The sequence below is a fragment of the Macaca fascicularis genome, chromosome 9 (genome assembly GCF_037993035.2).
Source record: "Macaca fascicularis isolate 582-1 chromosome 9, T2T-MFA8v1.1".
Lineage (NCBI taxonomy): Eukaryota > Metazoa > Chordata > Mammalia > Primates > Cercopithecidae > Macaca > Macaca fascicularis.
In genome coordinates this window covers 132,738,550-132,761,007 of record NC_088383.1, presented here as the reverse complement: position 1 = coordinate 132,761,007, position 22,458 = coordinate 132,738,550, and the positions used below count along the sequence as shown (strand labels likewise).

At 46.9% G+C, this 22,458-nt stretch overlaps 1 protein-coding gene across 2 annotated transcripts in view; it reads left to right on the top strand.

The window, feature by feature from the left end:
* The window catches only part of CPXM2 (carboxypeptidase X, M14 family member 2), a 146,183-nt gene that overhangs the window by 98,787 nt on the left and 24,938 nt on the right, over positions 1-22,458 (top strand). For both annotated transcript variants that reach the window (XM_045361714.3, XM_005566674.5), the window contains 2 exons: positions 12,489-12,577; positions 21,559-21,682. In XM_045361714.3, coding sequence (XP_045217649.2) covers positions 12,489-12,577; positions 21,559-21,682 — 213 coding nt within the window. The remainder of the gene's footprint in view (positions 1-12,488; positions 12,578-21,558; positions 21,683-22,458) is intronic.

Here is a 22,458-nt window from a genome sequence, read left to right as displayed (position 1 = left end):
CTCAGCTCGGACCTGGGTGCAAATTCCACTTTTATTCCTCTGCAACTGTGGTCTCAGGTAGCCTGTGCAAATGTTCTATGGTTTACTTTCCTATGGAGTGGAGGGAATACCTTCACTGTAGGGGTGTGGCTGAGTCCTTCAACTTCTGTGGTCATGCTTTCATAAAACATTCAAATAAAATAACACAAATATTCCTCACAGTCCTATGGGAAATCCCAAATCTCCTCCTTCCCTAGGGATTCTGGGGACTCTGGGTTGGCTACCCACCTGTCTTCTACTGCTTGCAGGTCCCAGCTCTGCTCTGGGTTGCCTTGGGTCTTTCCTGCCAGTGGCTCTGGGTTCTAGAACAGCAGTCTCCACTGATGCCGATTTGCATGCATGAGTATTGCAGAAGGTCTGGGGATAACAAAAGGGCAGCCCAGGCAATCAGCATTTCCCTTCCTGAGTTTTCTTGCCATCCCAGCAAGGGGAACCGATCTGTTGCTCACTGCCTTCCTTCCCGGTCTAGCCCGCTGCCCTGCTGCACTGGCGTCAGAACTGTGCTCTCCCTGGGGAGATCTTTGTTATCTGTCTCTGCTTCTCATTTTCCATCTCTGTCTCTGCTGTCCCCTGGCTTCCTTCCCTGGGGCTTCTGGGCTGGGGTGGTGGGCGGAATGTCTGGGTTTTTTTTTTGATAGAGACCTTCTTCCATCCTGGCTAGCTGGCACCTTGCCTTTCAAAACCATGAGTTCCGTGAGAAGAACTCTGCTACTCCCCTAGGAAGCAGAAGAGGCTGCTCTTGCTTTGACTGTAAGTTTCCAGCAGCCCCTCCATTCCTGATCCGGGACGCTGTGAAGACTAAATGACTGTGTCTGTAGAGTACCAGTGCATGGTTAGTGCTCAGCATGCTTCATTTTTCCCAATTTCCCCTTCTTCCTCCTTGCCCTGCCCAAGGTTTGGCTATTTTGTTCTGTGGCTGCCTCATTTCTGAGGTCACCAGGTCCCATAGGTGGTGAGTGGATGTGAGAAGATACTTCCTCCCCATTAACCCTGTCCTGGTTTTGTTTTCTGTGCTCTCTGTGACTCGCTAATGGTGCTAAATCATTGCTTTCCCAACAACAAGAATGCCAAGGCCTCTCCCTGTGCAAAGTACTCTGGGATTTGAGTTTGAAATAACAGGTCACATGGGGAACCACAGATTTCTCTCCTGGCCTGTCTCAAACTCTGGGCCTGGGTTCAGCTGTGCAGCAAGAAGCCCACTGCTCCCTGTACAGAAGCAGCTCAGTTCGGAAGGATGGCCTCTTGCAGTGGGCATTTGTTCAGGGCTCGCCATGACTTACTGCACCAGGCTGAATAGTGTCCCCAGAATTCATGTCCCCCTCAGAACCTCCAATGTGATCTTATTTAGCAACAGGGTCCTTGCAGATATAATCAGTCAAGAGGAGGTCCCCCTAGAACCTTGTATGTGATCTTATTTAGAAACAGGGTCTTTACAAATGTTATCAATCAAGAGATCATACTGGATGAGGGTAGGCCCTTCATCCAATGACTGGTGTCCTTCAGAAGAGAAAACAGACATACAGAGGCACACAGGGAGAATGCCACGTGACATCAGAGGTGGAGATCGGAGTGATGTGGCTATAAGCCAAGGGTTGCAGACAGCCAACGGACATTGGAAGACGCAGGGAAGGATCCTCCCCTAGAGCTTTTAGAGAGAACGCGGCCCTGCTGATGCCTTGAAGCTGTATCCTTCAGAACCGTGAGAGAGTCCATTTCTGCTGTTCCCAGGCTGGAGTGCAGTGGCACGATCTTGGCTCACTGCAGCCCCTGCCTCCTAGGTTCAAGCGATTCTTCTGCCTCAACCTTTCTGAGTAGCTGGGATTACAGGCAGGCACCACCACACCAGGCTAATTTTGTAGTTTTTGTAGTAGAGATGGGGTTTCTCCATGTTGGTCAGGCTGGTCTCGAACTCCCAACCTCAGATGATTTACCGCCTCTGCCTCCCAAAGTGCTGGGATTACAGCCATGAGCCACCATGCCCAGCCCCCATTTCTGCTGTTTTAAGCCACCTGGAATGTGGTGTGCTTTGTTATGGCAGCCCCAGGAAACCAATACTGAGACTCAAAGATGGCACACTCTCGTGACTGTCCTCACCCCTGATGATGTGGCTTTAATTTTAACCCCCCCGCCGACCTTCCATTCTCTATTCTGCCATGGTAATAGGGTGATAGCATCGCAGCTTCAGGTGGGCCCCTGTTAGAGACCTCATGTGCCCTAGAATGTGCATCTTCTTCATAACTGGCCTTTCCCAAATAACTTGACTAGAATGTCCACCCATCCATTTATTCATTTACTCACTCACTCATTCATATATTAAATATGTATGGGGTGCCTGCTGAGGCAGATGCTTGGGAATCTGAGATAAGATAGATACACTTGCTTCCCCTGTCTCTCCTGGCACGATGTGGGAGACCTGCCTGTACCTGTGAGACGCCTTTATTCCTGGTGAATCCTTCCCAGCTGAGGTGGGATCAGCCCTTGCTGGCTGCAGCCTGTCCTCCCAGCAGCAGAAGGCAGCTTCCCCTTACTGTTAAATATAGTAAACTCCAAGTTTCTCTTCAAAGAACCAGTATGTCAGTATGTTCAACTCTCTTATTCTTTGTTCTCCATTTTAAAGTTTAACTTCCTGGTTCTCTTTGCCCCCTCACCCCTAGTTTCAGTAAACAACCTTTTCCACCAGTTCTAATCAGTAGTTCACATCTGTTCCCCTGGTCACCTGCTCCGTCCTGAGTCACCCCTGGTCACCTGCTCTGACCTGAATTATCCTGAGTCACCTGTTTTGTAACCACCTTTCTCGCCAAACTACTCACCACTCCACTCTGGCTCGCACCCCTGCTCTCTTTAAAAAAGACAGTTGGAATCAGCTTAGACTGTGCGATCCAACCCTAGCCAATAGGGGAACAGCACAGCAGCAGGGGCTACCTGCGTCAGGAATAAGAACCCTTTCCCCTCCCTCGTTCAGGCTGCTCTCACCATTGCTCTATCCGCACATTGCACCCCTCCACAGAAGTAAAATTGCCTTGCTGGGAAGATTCTTTGAGTGCTGGTTCTTCTTTTCGGCACCGAGGAACAAGCATTTGTCTCTAACATTACCAAGTTTAAATAAATGTGAGATTTCTCTTCGTGGTCCAGCTGCCCAATGTTGATGATCTTGGGAAACTGTTAAAACAGCCACACTCTTGAAAACTGTCTTTCCCGACAGCTTCCCTGCCAGTCAAGCTGCAAATTGGCCCAGGGCTGTCGGCACAGCAGCATCTGCCAAGGAACCAGAGGGTTTCCTGGACTTCCTCTCCTACAGTGGAGAAGCCATGTGATGGGGACATTGGAAACAGGGTGGAAGTGAGTAAATAGGCACAGAGGATGTGCTGCCCCCTCTGAGGAGCCCTGTGGGGCGACAGGTTTGATACTCTTGCTGACAGTGATGACCCAGGATCAGGTGAGGCTGTGCCTGGGGGTCTGCGGCTCCTGGATCTCTCTTGGCCTTGCTCTATAGGAATTACTTTGTCATCAGAGGAGTCAGTGGGGTCTGGACAAAGGCGACTGCATCAGACAGCCAGCTCTTTGTGGGAAGGGGAGGGGTTTCGTGCTCAGCTCGCATGTGGAGCAAGGCCATCTGTGTTCAGGGGTTTGCTGAGCGTGTTGGGGCTCAGGGAGGTCACAAGGCCACCGTGGCAGCTGTTCCTTGGGTGGGAGGCTGGTGTTGTGCCAGGTAAAGAAAAATCGCCTGTGACCTAGAACCTCTGGTGTCCTCAGTCCTCAGAGAGCACTTTGGGGGCCAGGGATCCTTTTTTTTTTTAAATCAAGATGAAATTCATATAATATACACTAAGGCTTCTAAAGGGTACGCTTTGGTGATATTTAGTGTATTCATAATGTTGTGCAAGCCCCAGGTCTCTCTAATTTCAAAACTTTGTCCTCACCCCCTAAAACCTCCCTGAACCTGAAACTGAACAGCAGGTTCACTGCTCTCACCGCATGCAGAGTCCAATTAACAAGAGTGAGTTCTGGTATAAAGAAAGTGGTTTATTCTGAAGCCAGTTTAGGGGAAGAGGCATCTTGTCTTTAAATGTGCCACTTCACTTTCAGAGCACAAAGTGGGCACTTTTAAAAGGCAGGGGAGGGAACAAGCAATGGTGAAGGGTCCATGCTAGCTCTGATGCCTTCCCTACTGGTTGGTCAGGCTGGTGACTGCTGGCACCTTCATGGGCAGGCAACCTCCTGGAGGGGGAAAGTTTCATATCGGGCTTGCTTTGCTTTGTAAATCCACTTGTAACTCCCCAGACTTGTTTTGGAGCAGATAATTAAAAGAACTTGCCCTGTAGGGAGAGGCTGGTGAAGGGGGAGGTAAAAGGCTGTATCTGCATTGCTTTTTCTTTTCTTTCTTTTCTTTTTTTTTTTCTTTTGAGATGGAGTCTTGCTCTATCGCCCAGGCTGGAGTGCAGTGGCACGATCTCAGCTCACTGCAACTTCTGCCTCTGGGGTTCAAGTGATTCTCCTGCCTCAGCCTCCTGAGTAGCTAGGATCACAGGTGTGTGCCACCACTCCCAGCTAATTTTTGTATTTTTGGTGGAGACCGGGGTTTCACCATGTTGTCCAGGCTGGTCTTGAACTCCCTACCTCAGGTGATCCACCCGCCTCAGCCTCCCAGAGTGCTAGGATTACAGGCATGAGCCACCACTCTCGGCCTGTATTTGCATTTCTAAAGGGCTAAGTAGGAAGTGGGGAACTGGGGGAATAAGAAAAGAAGAGAGAGAAAAAAATAATTAAACCATCTCTTAGAAAAATGGGGGCTACAAATCCAGAGTAATCACTCCCCAGTCCTCTCCGCCATCCCCGGGTAACCTGGAATTTGCTGTCCCTGTGGGTCTGCCAGTCTGGATGGAGCATTCACAGGTATCCTGAGCCCAGGCTTCTAGGTTGCAGGTGAGCTGCTTTCCCAAAAAAGGAACCTCTTTTCCCCAGCCAAGCACCTACTCATTTCAGTCAAGGTCCCAACCAGAAAGCAGCAAACAGCAAGCACAGTAGCCCAAGAATCTTGGTCCCTTTGAAGTCCCAGTAATGGGACTTGATCTGGGATTCTTACTGTTCTTTTAAGAATAGTCCCATGTACAAATCACCTGAGGTCAGGAGTCCAAGACCAGCCTGGCCAACATGGCGAAACCCCACCTCTACGAAAAATACAAAAATTAGCTGGGCATGGTGGCGGGTGCCTGTAATCCCAGTACTCAGGAGGTTGCAGTGAGCCGAGATTGCGCCACTGCACTCCAGCCTGGGTGACAAGAGCAAAATTCCATCTAAGAAAGAAAGAAAGAAAGAAAGAAAGAAAGAAAGAAAGAAAGAAAGAAAGAAAGAAAGAAAGAAAGAAAGAAAGAAAGAAAGAAAGAAAGAAAGAAAGAAAGAAAGAAAGAAAGAAAGAAAGAAAGAAAGAAAGAAAGAAAGAAAGAAAGAAAGAAAGAAAGAAAGAAAGAAGAAAGAAAGAAAGAAAGAAAGAAAGAAAGAAAGAAAGAAAGAAAGAAAGAAAGAAAGAAAGAAAGAAAGAAAGAAAGAAAGAAAGAAAGAAAGAAAGAAAGAAAGAAAGAAAGAAAGAAAGAAAGAAAGAAAGAAAGAAAGAAAGAAAAGAAAGAAAACTCATGTAGTGAGCAGGCGCTTGGTTTGGGGCTCAGGAGACCTGAGCTGTGGCTGGTGCGGGTGCTGGTACTAGCAGAGGGTGAGATGGGTTCTGATGCTGCCAGGCCCACCTGGGGCCTCCTTCCACCTTTCCTAGATCTCCTCTTCCAATTGTGTCCCTTTTCCATCTCTGTCTGCACTGTCATCTGGTCCCCAACATGGCTCACAGCCCAGCTGCATGGGGAACTGGCTGTAGCCACCTCAGAGCCCAGGCCTCCTACCACTGACACTCAAGCCTTAGCCAGCCTCTTCTTCCTTCCTCCTCCTCTGAGGGATTGTGGCCTGAGTCTCAAACTACCACGGTTTTTTGAGCCAACTGAGGGTATGCCCGGGAGAAACACAAGTCACAGAAGCATCTGTGGCTGTGTTTTTCAAAGAGGTTCTCAGGAGATTTAGTATTTATACATTTTCCTTACAAGAAGGGGGGCAGGTTGGCACTGAGGCAAATGGCGACATCCTTGGGAGACTTCAGTGCCCAGTAAATCCACATTTGACATAAGATAGGTGAACATTTGAAGAAAAAGGGAATAGAGGAGGCAACGTCTCAGGGAGGGGTGAAGGATCTTGTCTTTTTTGGGTGCTTGGGAAGATAAGCTGTGCTTGGGAAGGACCTTGTCTTTTGAAAGGACTGGTTTCTGTTTAGCCCATAGGGTAGAAAGCCTAATGACTGGCAGTGAGGAATGGGGTATAATGAGGTGTGTCCCATCTCCATCCGTTGTAGCTGTGAACTCAGCTTCCAAGGTTTCTCTGGGATTCTCTTGGCCAAGAAGTGGTCCATTCAGTCAGTTGGGGGCTTACAATTTTATTTTTATTTCTCACTTCTGAACAACCTGTGGATGTGCATAGGGTCCTGGGAATGTCCAATTGTTTGCTGTCAGGTATGGGGTCAGAGATTGAGCTGCCTGATGCCACAGAGCTTAGGCCTCGTGTTTCAGGGAAGGCAGCGGGAAGCAGGGTCTCTGTCTCTTGTTCTCCCTCACACATGTGCTTCCCGAAACAGAAGATGAAGAGGAATGCAGCCTTTGCCACACATCCGTCTCTGTCTGCGGATGCGTGTACTCCTTCCATGAGCCTTGAGTGAGCCCCTCATGGTTGGGGGCCTTGTATCTTTCATGCTTATTTCCCCAGCATCTCACACAGTGCTGGGCATGTAGCAGTGTTCAGTGAACAATAGGATGAAGTCAGTAAAAGCTTTTTGCTTCAAGATTAAAGCTACACCTGCATAAATCAATGGGCATTGGCCAAATGTAGGTCATATCTAGCCTAAGATGGGATCATGAGATTGCTTTCTCATATACTGTGGTCATTAAGACAGCAAAATAACAGGCCAATCAATTAATAATTAAATTTTTGACTAGAAGACATCTGCAGGCATGCATCTGCCGAGTCAGAGCTGTGATCCTTAAAAAGCTAAAGTGATTTAAGCCACGTAATTAAGTTGTCACAGGAAAGGAGATACCAAGCCAAAGTTGCTTGAGCTGGTTGGAGGGGGTGACCAACCGACCCAGGCTGCCAGGGACTGAGGGGATCCAACGACATGATGCTTCCTGTTTAAAACCAGGACAGTCCTAGGAAAAACCGGGACAAGTTGGTTGCTTTGTTGTTAGGCCACATGTCAGGGTCCCACGTGCTACAGGTTGGGGAAGCAACAGATGAAATAGAGTGTGTTCAGAGGAGGGAACTGGGGCAGTGAGAGCCATGGAAATCATCGTGAGGGCTGTGCAGGGAATTGGGATGTTTAGGCAGGAACAGAGACAACTCAGGGGAAAATAGGCTACATTTCCTCCAAATCTGTAGGATCATCATGTTACTGATGGAGGGTGTCCAGGTTCTTGGCGTCTTGAATAAAGAACTGGACAAAATACATAAACAAAGCAAGGAAAGAATGAAGCAACAAAAGCAGAGACATGTTGAAAATGAAAACGAAAGTACGCACCACAGGGTGGGGGCGGGCCTGAGCGTGGGGGCTCAAGAGCCCCATTACAGAATTTTCTAGAGGTTTCCACTGGTCACTTTGTGTACACCCTATGTAAATGAAGAGGATGAAGTTAAGTTACAGAGTCATTTACTTGGTGTATGCCCTCTGTAAATGGAAAGGATATTTCCTGTCATAGCTGAAGTGTTTCCAATTGATTTAGTTCTAGGAAGTCAGCATGAATCGGCCTTATGTTTTCTTCCAGGCCCTATTCTCCTGCCTCCATCGTACATGAAAGGGAGAGGCTTAGTCATCCTAGCTGAAGAGGAATGAATTAAGATCAGCAGGTAGAATTCAGCTTGATAAAGGAGGACCTTCCTAGCAATTAGGGCTGAAAATAGCGCAAGAGGCTGCTTCGTGAGCGAGTGAGCTCTTAGTCTCCGGAGGGCTCCCATGAATTTACATCAGGGATATCTGAGAATAGATTATTGAAAGGAGTTGAAAGGTAGTCCAGGTGATCGAAGGATTTATTTTATGACCATGTCTGAGGAGTAAGAAATGACTGAGATGAGGGTGACCAGAAGGCCCTACAGGGCAGCGGACATTTGTGCTGGTCTCAGAGGAATCAAAAGAAAACTGCAGGAGGACTCGGGGGTGAGGAGGCAGAGATGTTTAGGGCAGGTAGTAGCTTCCTAGGGCTGGTATAACCAGGTGCCCCAAACTGGTGGCTTAGAATAACTTATCCTGCCACAGTTCTGGAGGCCAGAAGCCGAGAGCGAAGTGTTGACAGGGCTGGTTCCTTCTGGGGCTGTCAGGGAGAGTCTGCTCCAGGCCTCTCTCAGAGCTGTAGGTGGTTTGATGTCAGCCTTTGACATCCCTCGGCTTCTGAGTGCATCACCACAGCCTCTGCCTTCACTCACCTGGCGTTCCCCCCGTGTGTGTCCGTATTCAAATCTCCCTATCAGATGAGGAGTCACCTAATGACTTTACTTGAACTCAAAAGCCTTAGTAAAAACCCCATCTCCAAGCAAGGTCACACTCTCAAGCACTGGGGGTGAGGACTCCAACATAGCTTTTCTTTGGTTGGGGGAGCACAATTCAGCCCATAATAGGGCAGGATTAGTAGACCAATTTGGACAGAGAAGAATGCTTGAGTAGTTTAATAAGGGAAGTAAGGTTGGAAAGAGCATTTCAGGCTCCACTCCTGGAGTCTGTCCATCCCTGTAACTAAGGTGTTGCAGACGAATCAGCTGGTTTCCCATACACAGGAGGTATAGAAGTAACCACAGGAAGGGATCAAAGCTCCCTCTGTGAGGATAAAGCCCCCATAGACTGGATCAGCCTGAATTTCTCTTTCAAAGGTCAGAAGTCCTACTCAACTTAGGTTAAGAAAAATGTAAAGAAATTCGGGCTCACATAAGCAAAAATTCCAGGGGCAGGTCTGACTTTGGCTTCAGGCAAGAATAGATCTAACATTTCAGGGCCTTCGTGTGGAGGTCGGGGCTCCCCCTGTCACTAACTTGCAGACTGGCAGGTTGGCCACAAACACCTCCCACTCACATCCTACCCTCCGAGGGCTCCAGCAGAAGAGACTGTGCTCCTGCAAGCTCTGTGAGAAAACTCATCTGATTGGTCTGGCTTGGGTCCTGGGATCATCTCTGAGCCAGTGCCCAGCTGAAGGAAGGAAGTGTGTTCCTGAGTCGCAGGCTCACACTTGCATATCTGAAGCACCTGGAATAGATTCCCCACATGAGTGTTACTGGAAAGGGGTCCCAATTCAGACCCCAAGAGAGGGTTCCTGGGCCTCACGCAAGAAAGAATTCAAGATGAATCCATAGAGTAAAGTGAAAGCAAGTTTATTAAGAAAGTAAAGAAAGAATGGCTACTTCATAGGCAGAACAGCGGCATGGGCCACTCAGCTGCTTCTATTTATTGTTACTTCTTGATTACATGCTAAACAAGGGATGGGTTATTAATGAGTTTTCTGGGAAAGAGGGAGCAATTCCTGGAACTGAGGGCCCATCCATTTTTAGACCATATAGGGTAACTTCCTGATCTTGCCATAGCATCTGTAAACTGTCATGGAGCTGGTGGGAGTGCCTTTAGCATGCTAATACATTATAATTAGCATATAGTGAGCACTGTGGACCACCAGAGGTCACTCTTGTTGCCATCTTGGTTTCGATGGGTTTTCCCGACTTCTTTACTGCAACCGGTTTTATATAAGCAGGGTCTTTATGACCTGTTCTTTGTGCCAGCCTTCTATCTCATCCTGTGACTTAGAATGCCTGACTTACTGGGAATGCAGCCCAGCAGGTCTCAGCCTCATTTTGCGCAGCTCCTATTCAAGATGGAGTCGCTCTGGTTCAAACAACTCTGACAGGAGGAAGGGCTTCTCTTGTCTACAGAAGGAAGCGGGCGGATAGCTGGCTTAGATGACTCACTGGCTCTGTCTATCGACTCAGGGCTTGGTCCTCACTCATTGCTTACCTAAGTGCTGGGCTCCTAATAGGGAGGGTCTCAATAAAACTTTGCCCAATCAGAATAAATGGACAAGTAAGGGAGTATTTGTTCAAAATGTGGGTGACTGGAAGTTGTGAAGTTCTGAGACAGTTCTGGAAAAGGTACCCATACCTTTCAGAAGTCCGATTAGCCTTGAGGAAGGAAGAATGTTGCCAAACACAGAGCTCTTTTGTATTTAGGGCTCTCAGTTTTTCTTCAATCCTTTTTGAGAACCTTGAAGGCATAATTTGTGTTTCAAAACAAAAGGGACTTTAAAGTCCTTTGAAAAGACACCCCCCGCACCCACCCCCACCGAGGTTTCGGGCGTGTTGAATAGCTCTTAATAACAGCCTGCTAGTAAGTTAGGTGTAAATGAATGCAAAATACATGTTTTACCTTTGCTTTGAAACTGGCAGGTTTGGAAATCAAGGGGAAGGCAGCTTGCCCGAGGCGTGGTCAGCCTCCACTCCCAAAAGGAAAGGGCTTGAGAAATAAATCACTGAGGCATCTGGCTAAGCCTGAATGGCTTTGCTTTCGTGTCTGGACAAAATGCCAGTTGTACTCCCACGTTATTTCCCTTCCCATAACCGTTATTTGTTTGTAATCGCATGACTGGAAAACCATTTGTGAATATTAAAGCTGTATTTTCAGTGCTTGAGTCTATATGTGATTTTTAACTTATTGCAAGTGGCCTCTGTTCTCAAGGGTGAAGCCAGTCTTTAAGTGAACCTTGATCAGTTTGGGTATGGCGCTTGTGACCTGTGGCTGTGGGGATGCAGGCACAGGGCTGGCTCAGTTGATGGCAGATGTATGTAACACGTGCTGAGTATTCTCAAACTGTGAATGTCTACAGAGCCAGCTGGGATCCTGTTGCAGTGTGGTTTCTAATTCAGTAGATCAGGGCTGGATCTAGCAAACAGCCAATGCTACTGGTCTGTGGACCACAGTTGGTGGCACAGATCTGGCCTCGCTGCTCCACATACCACAGAGTGCTCATCCCCCCACTGCCCTCACTGCCTCTAGAGTGGCCCCGGGAGCCACTGGGTTAAACAGACAGCTGCATGGTTCCCACATTGCTCACACGGTTTCTAGGGCTGCGGGTTCTCTGCATTGGAGGGAGCGCTGAACAGAGCAGGAAATGCACCACATTTCCAGTGTCATTTTCCTGACGGAGATGTCACCAGGCTGGTTGGGGGACCTCAAGGCAGATGGAGTGGTCCATTCACGGCTGCCCTCCTTCTTGCTCTTGCTCCTCCCTGTCCTATCCTCTCTTCTCTGTGTTCTTGGGTTTTGTAATTATATAAACCATACACACTTATAGGAATGCAGAGAGGGAGTCAATTTATATGGAAGGGAATCAAGTGAAGAGCAGACATGGCCTCCCTGACCCCCGAATCCCAGTCCCCAAAGGTCAGCTCTGTTAACACATTCTGATTATATCTGCTAGGGTGCTTCAGCTCCCACAGCAGAAACCCCAGTTCCCACTGGCTTAGCTGCAAAGGGGGGTCTTTATCTTGTCCAAAGTTGGGCTCTGGGGTTGGTTGATTCAGTTGTTCTTAGTGTTACTGGAGTTCTCTGACTTCTACTGTGGGTCATCTACACCACGGAAGTCATCCTGAGGCTAGTTCTTCTTGAGGTCAGATGGCCATAGTAGCAAGTGGGCAGCGTGCTTCTGCATTCTTACTGCTGGGGAGAGATTGTTACTCAATCCTCCTCTGTGTCAATCAAGTCCTTCCCTTCAATCTGGATCAATGACAGTGGCCAGTAGATGCTGTGTTCTGACTGGCCAGTCATGTTGGAGCCCTGGAGCTGGGGACTTGAGATCTTCCTAGAAGTGGGAAAAGGGGATTCCCAAACATAGGGCTTCTTTAGGAAGGAAGGAAGGGGAATGAATACTGGATAAGGGGCTTATAGGGTCCACATCCTTCCAGAAGTCTCCATGCATATGTGTGGAGTCTTGATATTCATTCATTTATTTATGTAGTGCTGACAGCTTGCTGGGTGCATAGATTTGTCCCATCTATGCTAACAATAAACCATTGAAAGAGGTACCATTCTTTTTCTGTTCATGGGTAAAAAACCAAATCAAACACTGTGCAAGTAACTTGCCCACTTACATACTCATGCAGCATGTAAGTAGAAGAGTGGCGATTTGAACCCCAGGTATTCTGGCTCCACACTCTTAACCACTGGGTAATTCGGACTCCTAAGTTGCTTCCTGTAGTTTGGTTTTCTCATCTCTGAACCAACCTTAGAAGCTAGAGATTGGACTGCACTGTCCCTGCAGTCCCCATGTGTCTCTAACAGAGATGCCATGGGAGATAGAAGGATGGGAGTGAATTCAAAATCATGTTTCTGTCCCTAGATCCTAATAACTATTATCACCGCCGGAACGAGATGACCACCACTGACGACTTGGATTTTAAACACCACAACTATAAGGAAATGCGCCAGGTAAGACCCAGATCACAAAGCCTCATGCCAGGAACTCATCAAAAAAAGCAACATATTATGTGTCCATAAGCGCTTAAATTTTTTTTTCCAGAAGTTGATGATTAGGGATCTGAATGATCATTTGATGTGCTGAAGACACATTAAATGCTTGTCGTTTCAAGATTTGGGGTTCAGGTGACCAGAGGAAGGCTTCTTGGCTGGCAGATTGTTGAAACACAATTTGAATCCAGGTTCTTCTCAGTTAATACTGTAGATCTTAAGAATTATTGCGGTTTTGAGTGCTATTTAAGGATGTTGGTCAGATGCAGAGTTGAAGAAGAAAAGGGATCTAGGATAACACGATAATAATAGCGGAAAATATTCACATAGGACCAACTTATGTACATGACCGTGTTCAGTCCTAATAACTCTAGAAGGGTAGGGACTGTGGTTATTGTTATTTGCAGATGGGAAAACAGCACTGAGAGACTATAGCACTACCCCTTATTCAGATTTTCAGAGTTTCAATCTTGGTTGCACACTGGAATCACCTGGGGAAATTTGTAAAGCTAGTGATAATTGAGCCCCATCTCAGGCCAGTTAAAGTAGAATCCTTAGGAGACAGGAGCCTGGGGATCCAGATTTTTAAATCCTCTTTTTGTGATTCTGCTGTCCAGCCAGGTTTCAGAACTACTGGTTGATAGCTTTATAGCTCTTAGTATTGTTAGAAAGAAAAGACAATCCCAGATGAGATTTTTCCCCAGATTTAATTATAGAAACCCAATAGTTCTGAGATTTTGACAGCATTTGCATATTGAGTGCACAAGGGGGAAGGGACAGGGTGTTTATTAGGACAAGCTAAAAAGGCAGTACCTACGCTAAGTGCGGTGCCTATGAATTCCTGTGCTGCGCCCACCCCCAGCAGGTGCTAGAAAGCATGGGGAGGAGCTGGCAAATGAGAAATCCTTAGAGAGCTAAGAATCTGAAGAGACAGAACATGCAGAAATGTCCTTCTGAATACATTTACAGAACAAGGATCCCCCAAGGGCAAATTAACATGGCTCAAAGGGAGGGCTTGTAGGTGCTAAGGGAGGGGAGCAGCCATCCAGTACAAATGTGGAAGATGTTTCTGAGGTCAGAGTAATTAAGTGGAGCTCCAATCCCATGGAATGAACAAGCCTGGTTTGTCTTGATGTAATCTAACTTGAGATACTCACACAGCTTCCAGACACCTGTCAGCACAGACTTAGAGGTGGGATGTGCTAAGAAATCTTCTTGCTGTCTTGCTCTTCAGAAATCAAGATAATGTGTTTGGACTTGAGGGCTGTGAATCATCCCTGCTGCTCTACATTTTTGGGGTATTTATATGGCTCTGCTCGCCATTCCATTTTATGGAGTACTGATGTGTTAACTCCGCTTTGCTCATGGACGTCTCAGCACAGCTTCTTGAGCTCAGAAATGAGACAGATAACAACTCAGTGCAATTAATGTCAAAAGCAATAAATCTAAATGCATTTAAAATGAGTGACTTGCACAGAGACTTTAGGTAGCTGTTATCTGTAAATAGTTGTCTTGCGTGGAGACTTGGGGCTCTTTTCTCACAAGGAGAGCAAGCGGAGCATGCTTCATTACCCTAGGCAACTCTGATCACTACTGGAGCCAAGAGGGACCTTTGGATAATCAGTGCAGCCCCCTCAGGTGACACTGGAAGACCCCTGTGAGATCCCACAGCTCAGCAGTTATCAACTAGAGACTGTCCGGGAGAGCACCCATCAATCCTGAAGAGTCTTCAAGCCAGAAATGATTTGCCATTTGGATTCCTGGCTCCTGGGGATGGGAAAGAAGTCAACGTTTTGAGCAATTTCCCCATATGGAGTCTGCTAGGTTACTGCAGAAATCTTTCTCCCTCGGGAAAAACTTGTTCATTTTTCCTACTATTGAAAGAGACATTTACAAACCAAAAAAATGAGAAACAGAAGCAGGAAGCAAGAAGTGAAAATAGAAAATCTTATTGCATTGTACGAGGAAGATAATGAGGGGACATGTGACTCTTTTGTGCAGACAGCACTGACTTGCAAGGCACAGTTCCAGGCAGAGGGGAGCTGCAGGTGGTTGGGTGGAGAAAGGAGGAGGAGAGGAAGGAGAAAGTCCTGACATTGACACTATAAGGTGGAGAAAGGGAATTGTTCCAAGAGAATACGGAGGACCTTCTTAGCGTATGTTGCAATTTATTCTTGCTTAGTTGCTGGTTTACGTGTACGTTGCCTGTCTCCCTCACTTGGGGCAATGAGGGAAGACACCCTGTCATTTTACCATCCAGAGTGTGCACTTGATCAAGGTGTGTATTTGAGGTCCTTACAGTCATGGGGGATGGGAGAGAGAAGGGAGCCATCTGCTTGGCCTTGGTTTGGGAGGCTTTGGTTGCAGAGGGGGTCAGCTGTCATCCAACGTGCGTGGCTGGCACTGCCAGGCAGGGGTGGAGGGAGGGTGCTCGGAGTAGAGAGGACAGCAGGAGTGAAGTCATGAGGTCGGAGCCGACAGGTGTGTTCTGTGACAATTTGAAGGTAGCTGGGAGGAGGCTGGTCCTGAGTGCCAGGAGAGGCTTTTATCCTGACGCGGGGGTCTGTGGAGGTTCTTTAGGTGCACAGAACTGTCTTTCTGGAAGTTGTATGGAGGGCTGGCCCCTGGGCCTGAAGAAGGTTGAGAAGAGATGCATTTCTGAGGCAGGCTGCCCAGTGGAGGTCACCTATTGGAGTGAGTTGGGGAGAGAGAGGGGCCTGGTGTGCTTCTGTGGAGAAAAGGAAGAAGTGATTTTGAGGACAAGGTTAATGACCTTCTTTGGTTTGGTCACAGTGTTGTCAGGTCCCAAACGCCCAGGAAGTACTGGCTGACGGCCCATATGTAGACAATGTGATGTGGATAGAAAAAAGTAACATAGGCAGACATGGGCTGGAAAGCAGCCATCTAATGACATTGATTTCCAGGGCACCTAAGGATGGCTGGGGACATCAGGCTGTGGGGACCATGGCTGACCCACCCACTTGTACCACGCTCAGCCTGACCCTGTGGGGACAGGAAGCCAGGGCAGAGCAGCAAGCCTGCACATTCAGATACACCCAACTCCTTTCCTTCCCTCTTCCCTTCTTCTGGAATTTCTTTTCCATTGGGCAAGGTGCGGTGCCTGTTTCTCAGGCAAATGAGGAAAGATGGCAGAAGAGAACTTTCCTCTTCCCTACTCTCCTCTTTAAAAAACAAACAAACAAAACAAAACAAAACTTGCATTCACTGGATAAACAACATTGTGTCAGCATCAAATGCAAACCAAAAGCCTAAAGACAAATCCTCCACGAACCCACTACTCTAAAAAAAAGGCAGTTTTCATTTTCTCCCCATTTCCATGTGGTGTTTGAACTTCTGTATTCACAGAATTCCTACGGTTTTGATGACAGGATAGTTACATCTTGGCCCTGTGTTTCTCAGCGAATATTGGATCATTAGCCATTTTCCATGCTGTCTTCATAATTGTGATAGTGAGGTTGCAGAATGTTCTGGTGAGTGGATGCATCATACTTTTCTCAGCTTCTTTCCTGCTGTGGAACATTTGGATATCTCCCAATTCATAACTTTTCATGGATACAGACAAAGTATGAAACATGCCACAACAAGTGTCAGTGTGCATAACATTTTACCATCTTTATGAAAAATTTCCCTTCGATATTTTGCCAGAAATTGAGGCTCTTGATTCTCTCTCCTTCAGTAGAGAGTGAAGCAGCAGAACCTGGGATTCAGTAGACACCAGGATGCAAAGTTTATTTCTATCCCAGAGTTGGGAAAACAGAGTTTTGAAGAGACTAAGAGTCTTGCAAACCCTGGTACTTTCTAAGATGATGTTTCTCAACATTCTTTTTCATTACTACCCACCTAGGGAAAGTTTTTAGACTTCTTTTCTTTTCTTAATTATCCTCCCCTCATTATATTAAATATTAAGAAATAGGATTTTGCTAGATAGGGTTGAGCTTTGGGGGAACACAAAGCATCGTAATACCTAAGACTTTTTTAGCCACAATTTTCAGCCCCTTGGGGTGATGTCATCCCTTTTGAGAATACATGCTCTAAGGTCATGGTGAAAATTCTATTCCTTACTCTGACTGAAATCATCAAGACCCAAACATTTACCACAAAGACTCAAACTCCAAAAAACCATCTTTGACCCCTCTCAAGAATAATTGTATTCCCTTACAAGAATTAATTGTGTTTAAACGGGAAACATCATTCCTGGGGATGTTCACGGTTGCCTTGCTGAGAAGAGCAGAGTGGGCCACCACCCAGGTCTTTGATGGTGCTGGTAGCCACTGGAGAGATGCTTCCTGGCATTGCAGAGGGCCACTGTGCAGAGAGAATTGTAGAGAAACTTCACTGAGAAGAAGATTTTTCAAAGGCCCATGGTCTCATGTGGGAAAGATGCTTATGATACCATGGCACAGTGGCATGCACTTTGTTAACCAATACTGTGCCTTCGGTGGGAAAGTGTGGCTGCTATGAAAGTACAGTGATAGTGGGTAGAATATAAGGAGGTGATGCTAATGACTCATGGCCCAAGCATCTCCCCATGCCATAGCTAAATGTGCATCTCAAGGGAAGATGATGCACATCTTCTTCCAGTGTCAAGGTCGTGATCACTAGTACTGACAGCACATTTCTCCTGAAGCTAATTGGAAGGAGGTGGGGTAACAGTGACGGAAGCCAATCTGGGCTGAATGCTTGCATTCATTGCCTAGTTCGTGATGAGCCACCTGGCTTTATGTCCATAGAGCTAGTCACTGATCTCAATGTAAGACAGTGAATTGCCTGCCAGATGGGATTTGCTAAGGTCAATGCTGTTGGCTGAGAATGATTGCATCAGCAAGGACTAGTACATGGGGTCTCAAAGGAGATGGCAAGTATGCTATGGCCATCAGAATGGTCACAGTGTGCAGCAAATAAAACAAGCAGCAGGGATGCACTGGTTCTCATTTCTCTACTACACCTTCATGGACAGATAGGGGTGTGGGAAGAGCCCTGAGATGCCAAAGTCCTGGCTTCTCCTGCTCCCAGCTGGGTGACCCAGGGTAAATTATTCGATGGCTTTCTGGGCCTTAGTCTCCAAGTCTGTAGAATGGGAAAAATCTTCTCTGTCTTCTCTACTTTACCCGCCAGTCATGATGATAAGACTTAGAAGAGAAATGGAGCATATTCTTACTGTTCTTGTTAACACAATTGGTGATGTGATTACTGTGTCTTTTATTAAAATGTGATGCTATTCATATGTGGCCCCCTGCTGTCCCTGCAGTGTCTGTCTTCATGGTGATGACTGTAGAAGCTACATGTCCTTTGCATGTTGCTTCTCCATTTATGATAGGTTTCTGTTGTAGAGTCTTTCTGTTAAGAGTCCTTGTAGCCAGCTTTCTCTCAGCTAAATATTGTGACACAAAGTGAGTTATCATAAAGGGAAGCCTGTTTTAACCCCTGGAGTAGTAAGACAGTTAGACCCTGAATTCCAAGTCAAGGCTGCACCTGTCACCTCTCGTAGGCATGTCATCAAAGCCAAGCTATAGCAGCAGTAAATCTTCCCACTCCTTTAGAAACGCTTCTTGATGCTCATTTAAACCACGCTTCCCAGTCATTACAGAATGTTGTGTTATGAAAGGCATATGAAGCACACAGTCATATAACTCCAACGTATCATAAATTTTACATAATACCAATTTTCCAGTTCTAATAGATTTCAACCCACCATAAAATTTGCAACAGATTTGTTTATCTACACTTTACAAGGACATTTTATGGATAATTCAGTTGATCCGATTTTTTGGCAGCTTGCTAGAAAGCATTCAGGTCCACACTGCCCCACTGTGGGCTATGCCCTTCCTCTGTCCTGTTCCAGCTCAGCTTTCAGAAGGCCACGGGCCTCCCTAATGGGCACCTGCCCACCGGCCACCCTGGCCAGGATGGCCTTCCTGTGTGTTTCTGCAGCACCTGGGCTTCCTTCCTGGTCTTTAACACACTGTCATGACAGTGTCCCTGGAGCCCTCTGGCCCCTACTGCATGGTCTGGTGCCTGGCTCAATAAAGAGATGCCCTTTGAATCAGATCTTCTTTCACTTGGGTATTGATAAACAAATTTAGCCTAGCAAATCACAGCTACTTGCAGTGAACTCACAGGTCCTCGTTCAGTGACACGAGGCAAGGCAGCCTCTAGGCAGAGGGTGTCTCTGGCCTTTGACCTTTAGGGTAGCCGTTTCTCCTATGACTTGCAGAGCCCTTGGTACCTCCTTTGGCCCCTGGTCTCATTTTCCCAGACCTCAGCTATCAGTGTGATGAGCTGATTAAAAAGGCAAAATTCAGAAAACAGCATGTATTTATTTCACTTCCTTGCTGAAGCCTGCTTTTCCTACCATTTAACCCCATGATTCCTGTTGTCATGGTGACCCGGTGCTCTCCTTACTTAGTGGCAATGAACTGGGTCATTGCATGCCTTTTATTGGCTGTGTGCTGCAAGCTCCAGGAGGGAAGAAGCAGTGTGTATTTGCTCAACCCAACAATGTAGATGCTCATTAAATTATGAGAAAAACTTGATATTAAGATATATTTATTTGGTCAGGCATAAAAGATAAAAGGCTGAGTCTGTCTCCACAATGATCTGCAGTGTAGTGAGTGGGCAATAAGAAAACAGGAAATCATAGTTAAAAAGTAATAACCACCACTGAGAGAGGTGAGAACCACAACCAGGGAGGTGAGAACCACAACAAAGGAAGTGATAACCACAACCAGGGGAGTTATAACCATGATGAGGGACCTGATGACCACAATGAGAGAGATAAGACCACAACCAGGGAGGCGATAGCCACAACCAGGGAAGTGATAGCCACAACCAGGAAGGTGATAACCACAACCAGGGCGCTGATAACCACAATGAGAGAGGTGGTGACCACAATAAGAGCAATATGAGCCACAACCAGAGAGATGATAACCACAATCAGGGAAATGATAACCACAACCAGGGGAGTGATGACCACAGCGAGGGAGGTGATGATCACAGGGAAGTGAGAACCACAACAAGGGAGGTGGTGACCACGAACAAGAGAGGTGAGAACCACAACCAGGGAGGTGAGAACCACACCCAGGGGAATGAGGACCACAATGAAGGAGGTGATGACCACAACAAGAGCAATAAGAACCACAGCCAGAGAGGCGATAACCACAACCAGGAGAGTAATTACCACACCGAGGGGAGTGATAACCACAACGAAGGAGGTGATGACCACAACCAGAGAGGTGATGACCACAACCAGAGAGGTGATAACGACAACCAGGGAGGCGATAACCACAACCAGGAAGGTGATAACCACGACCAGGGAGCTGATAACCACAATGAGGGAGTTGGTGACCACAATAAGAGTGATAAGAACCATAACCAGAGAGGTGATAACCACAATCAGGGTAGTGATAACCATGACCAGGGGAGTGATGACCACAAAAAGGAGGTGATGAGCACAATAAGGGAAGTGATAACCACGACCAGGGAGGTGATGACCACAACCCAGGAGGTGATAACCTCACCCAGGGGAGTGATAACCATGACCAGGAAGGTAACAACCACACCCAGGGAGGTGATAACTACACCCAGGGGAGTGATAACCAGAATAAGGCAGGTGCTGATCACAACCAGAGAGGTGATAACCACACCCAGGGAGGTGATAACCGCAACCAGGGAGGTGATGACCACAACCAGGGAGGTGAGAACCACAACAGTGAATGTGAGAACCACAACCAGGGTGGTGATAGCTATAGCAATGGAGGTGATAACCACAACCAGGGAAGTGATGACCACAATGAAGAAGGTGATGATCACAACCAGAGAGGTGATAACCACAACCAGGGAGGTGATAGCTATAATCAGGGAAGATGTCACCGGAACCAGAGAGGTGATAATCACAACCAAGTATGTGATAGCCACAACCAGGGAGGTGATAGTCACAACTAAGGAAGGTGTATTACTTCATTCTCATGCTGCTATGGAGAAATACCTGAGACTGGGTAATTTATAAATAAAATAATTTTAATTGACTCAGAGATCTGCATGACTGGGAAGGTCTCAGGAAACTTACAATAATGGCTGAAGGCACCTCTTCACAGGGCAGCAGGAGAGAGAATGAATGCCGAGTGAAGGGGGAAGCCCCTTATGAAACCATCAGATGTTGTGAGAACTCACGATCAGAACAGCAATGAGGGAAACCACCCCCATGATTCAATTACCTCCCACCTGGTCCCTTTCATGACATGTGGGGATTATGGGAACTACAATTCAAGATGAGTTTTGGGTGGGAACACAGCCAAACTCTATCAGCAAGTATCTCAGTCCATTCATGCTAAAATACTGTAACCTGAGTAGCTTATAAATAACATAAATCTATTCAGAGTTCTAGAGGTGGGAATGTCCAAGATCAAGGTACTGGCAGATCTAGGGTCTGGTGAGGGCTCACTTTCTGGTTCACAGGGCCATCGATGTGCTGCTTTCTCACATGGCAGATGAGCAAACAAGCTCTTTTGGGCCTCTTTCATAAGGACACTAATCACCTCCTAGAGGGCCCAGCTCTTCCTGCATTGGGGATTAGGTTTCAGCCTATGGATTCTGGGGGACATAAACATTTGGAGGATAACAGGAAGTGATAGCCACAACCAAGGGGTGCGGAAAGTATGGGACGGGGTGGGGGCAATGGCCAGGAGTTTCTTCCTAGGGGGGTGATGGTAGAGCAGGTGCTGGAAGGAAAGTAGGCATTATCTAGGACAGAGGGATATAAGGAGAGTGTTCTGGGTAGAGGCGATAGCAGCTGGGGTGTGCAGAATGTGGATGCACTTGGGAGGCTGTGGAGGAAAGCAAGAGGTTTCCGTCTTCTTGGGAGCTCTGTCCTTTTAGTGCATAGTCATCAATGCTTAGAGTTTTGGATTCACTTTGTTTTTCAGTTGATGAAAGTTGTGAATGAAATGTGTCCCAATATCACCAGAATTTACAACATTGGAAAAAGCCACCAGGGCCTGAAGCTGTATGCTGTGGAGATCTCTGATCACCCTGGGGAGCACGAAGTCGGTGAGAAGGGCCCCTCTGGGATGCTTGGCCCCTTCATCTTTGGTACCCATGTAAACAGTTAGGAGATTGTTTACCCTATGAGAAGATTCATGCCACAGGGCATCAGCTGTCCACACCACTGCTGTCTCACGTAGACAGATTCTGCACATGTTGGCTCTGTGAACCACTCATCTTATGATATGGACTATAGAATTATTTACACTGGAAATACCCATCTTCTCTCCAAAGGCAGCATATTTCATTCTCTGTCGTCCACCTCTGAGACCAACCACAACAGCCAAAGAAGAAAGTGGCTGAGGTGGGCAGGACAGAACTTCTTCCTCCTTCAGGATTCCCTGATCATTAATGGCGCATATTAGAGGAGCTTCTCCCGCTTTTTAAAAAAATTCAATTCTGTTTTTAGATATTTCCTGTTTTCAGCCATTTCCCATTCAGTCACTCCCCAGCCTGCACCTCTATAGGTCAGATGGGCTTCTTTGTTTCTCTTTTTGGTAAATCTGGGAGCTCTTTAGAAATCTGCTGATATCTAAGTACAAAGATTTGTCTGATTTACTTGAACATTCATCAAAGTCTCAGGAGTTCCTCTCAGGAGGTTTTTTGTTTTGTTTTGTTTTAGATGGAGTTTTGCTCTTGTTGCCTGCTGGAGTGCAATGGCACAATCTCGGCTCATGGAGCCCTATGCCTCCTGGGTTCAAGCAATTCTCCTGCCTCAGCCTCCTGAGTAGCTGGGATTACAGGCATGTGCCACCATGCCCAGCTAATTTTTGTATTTTTAA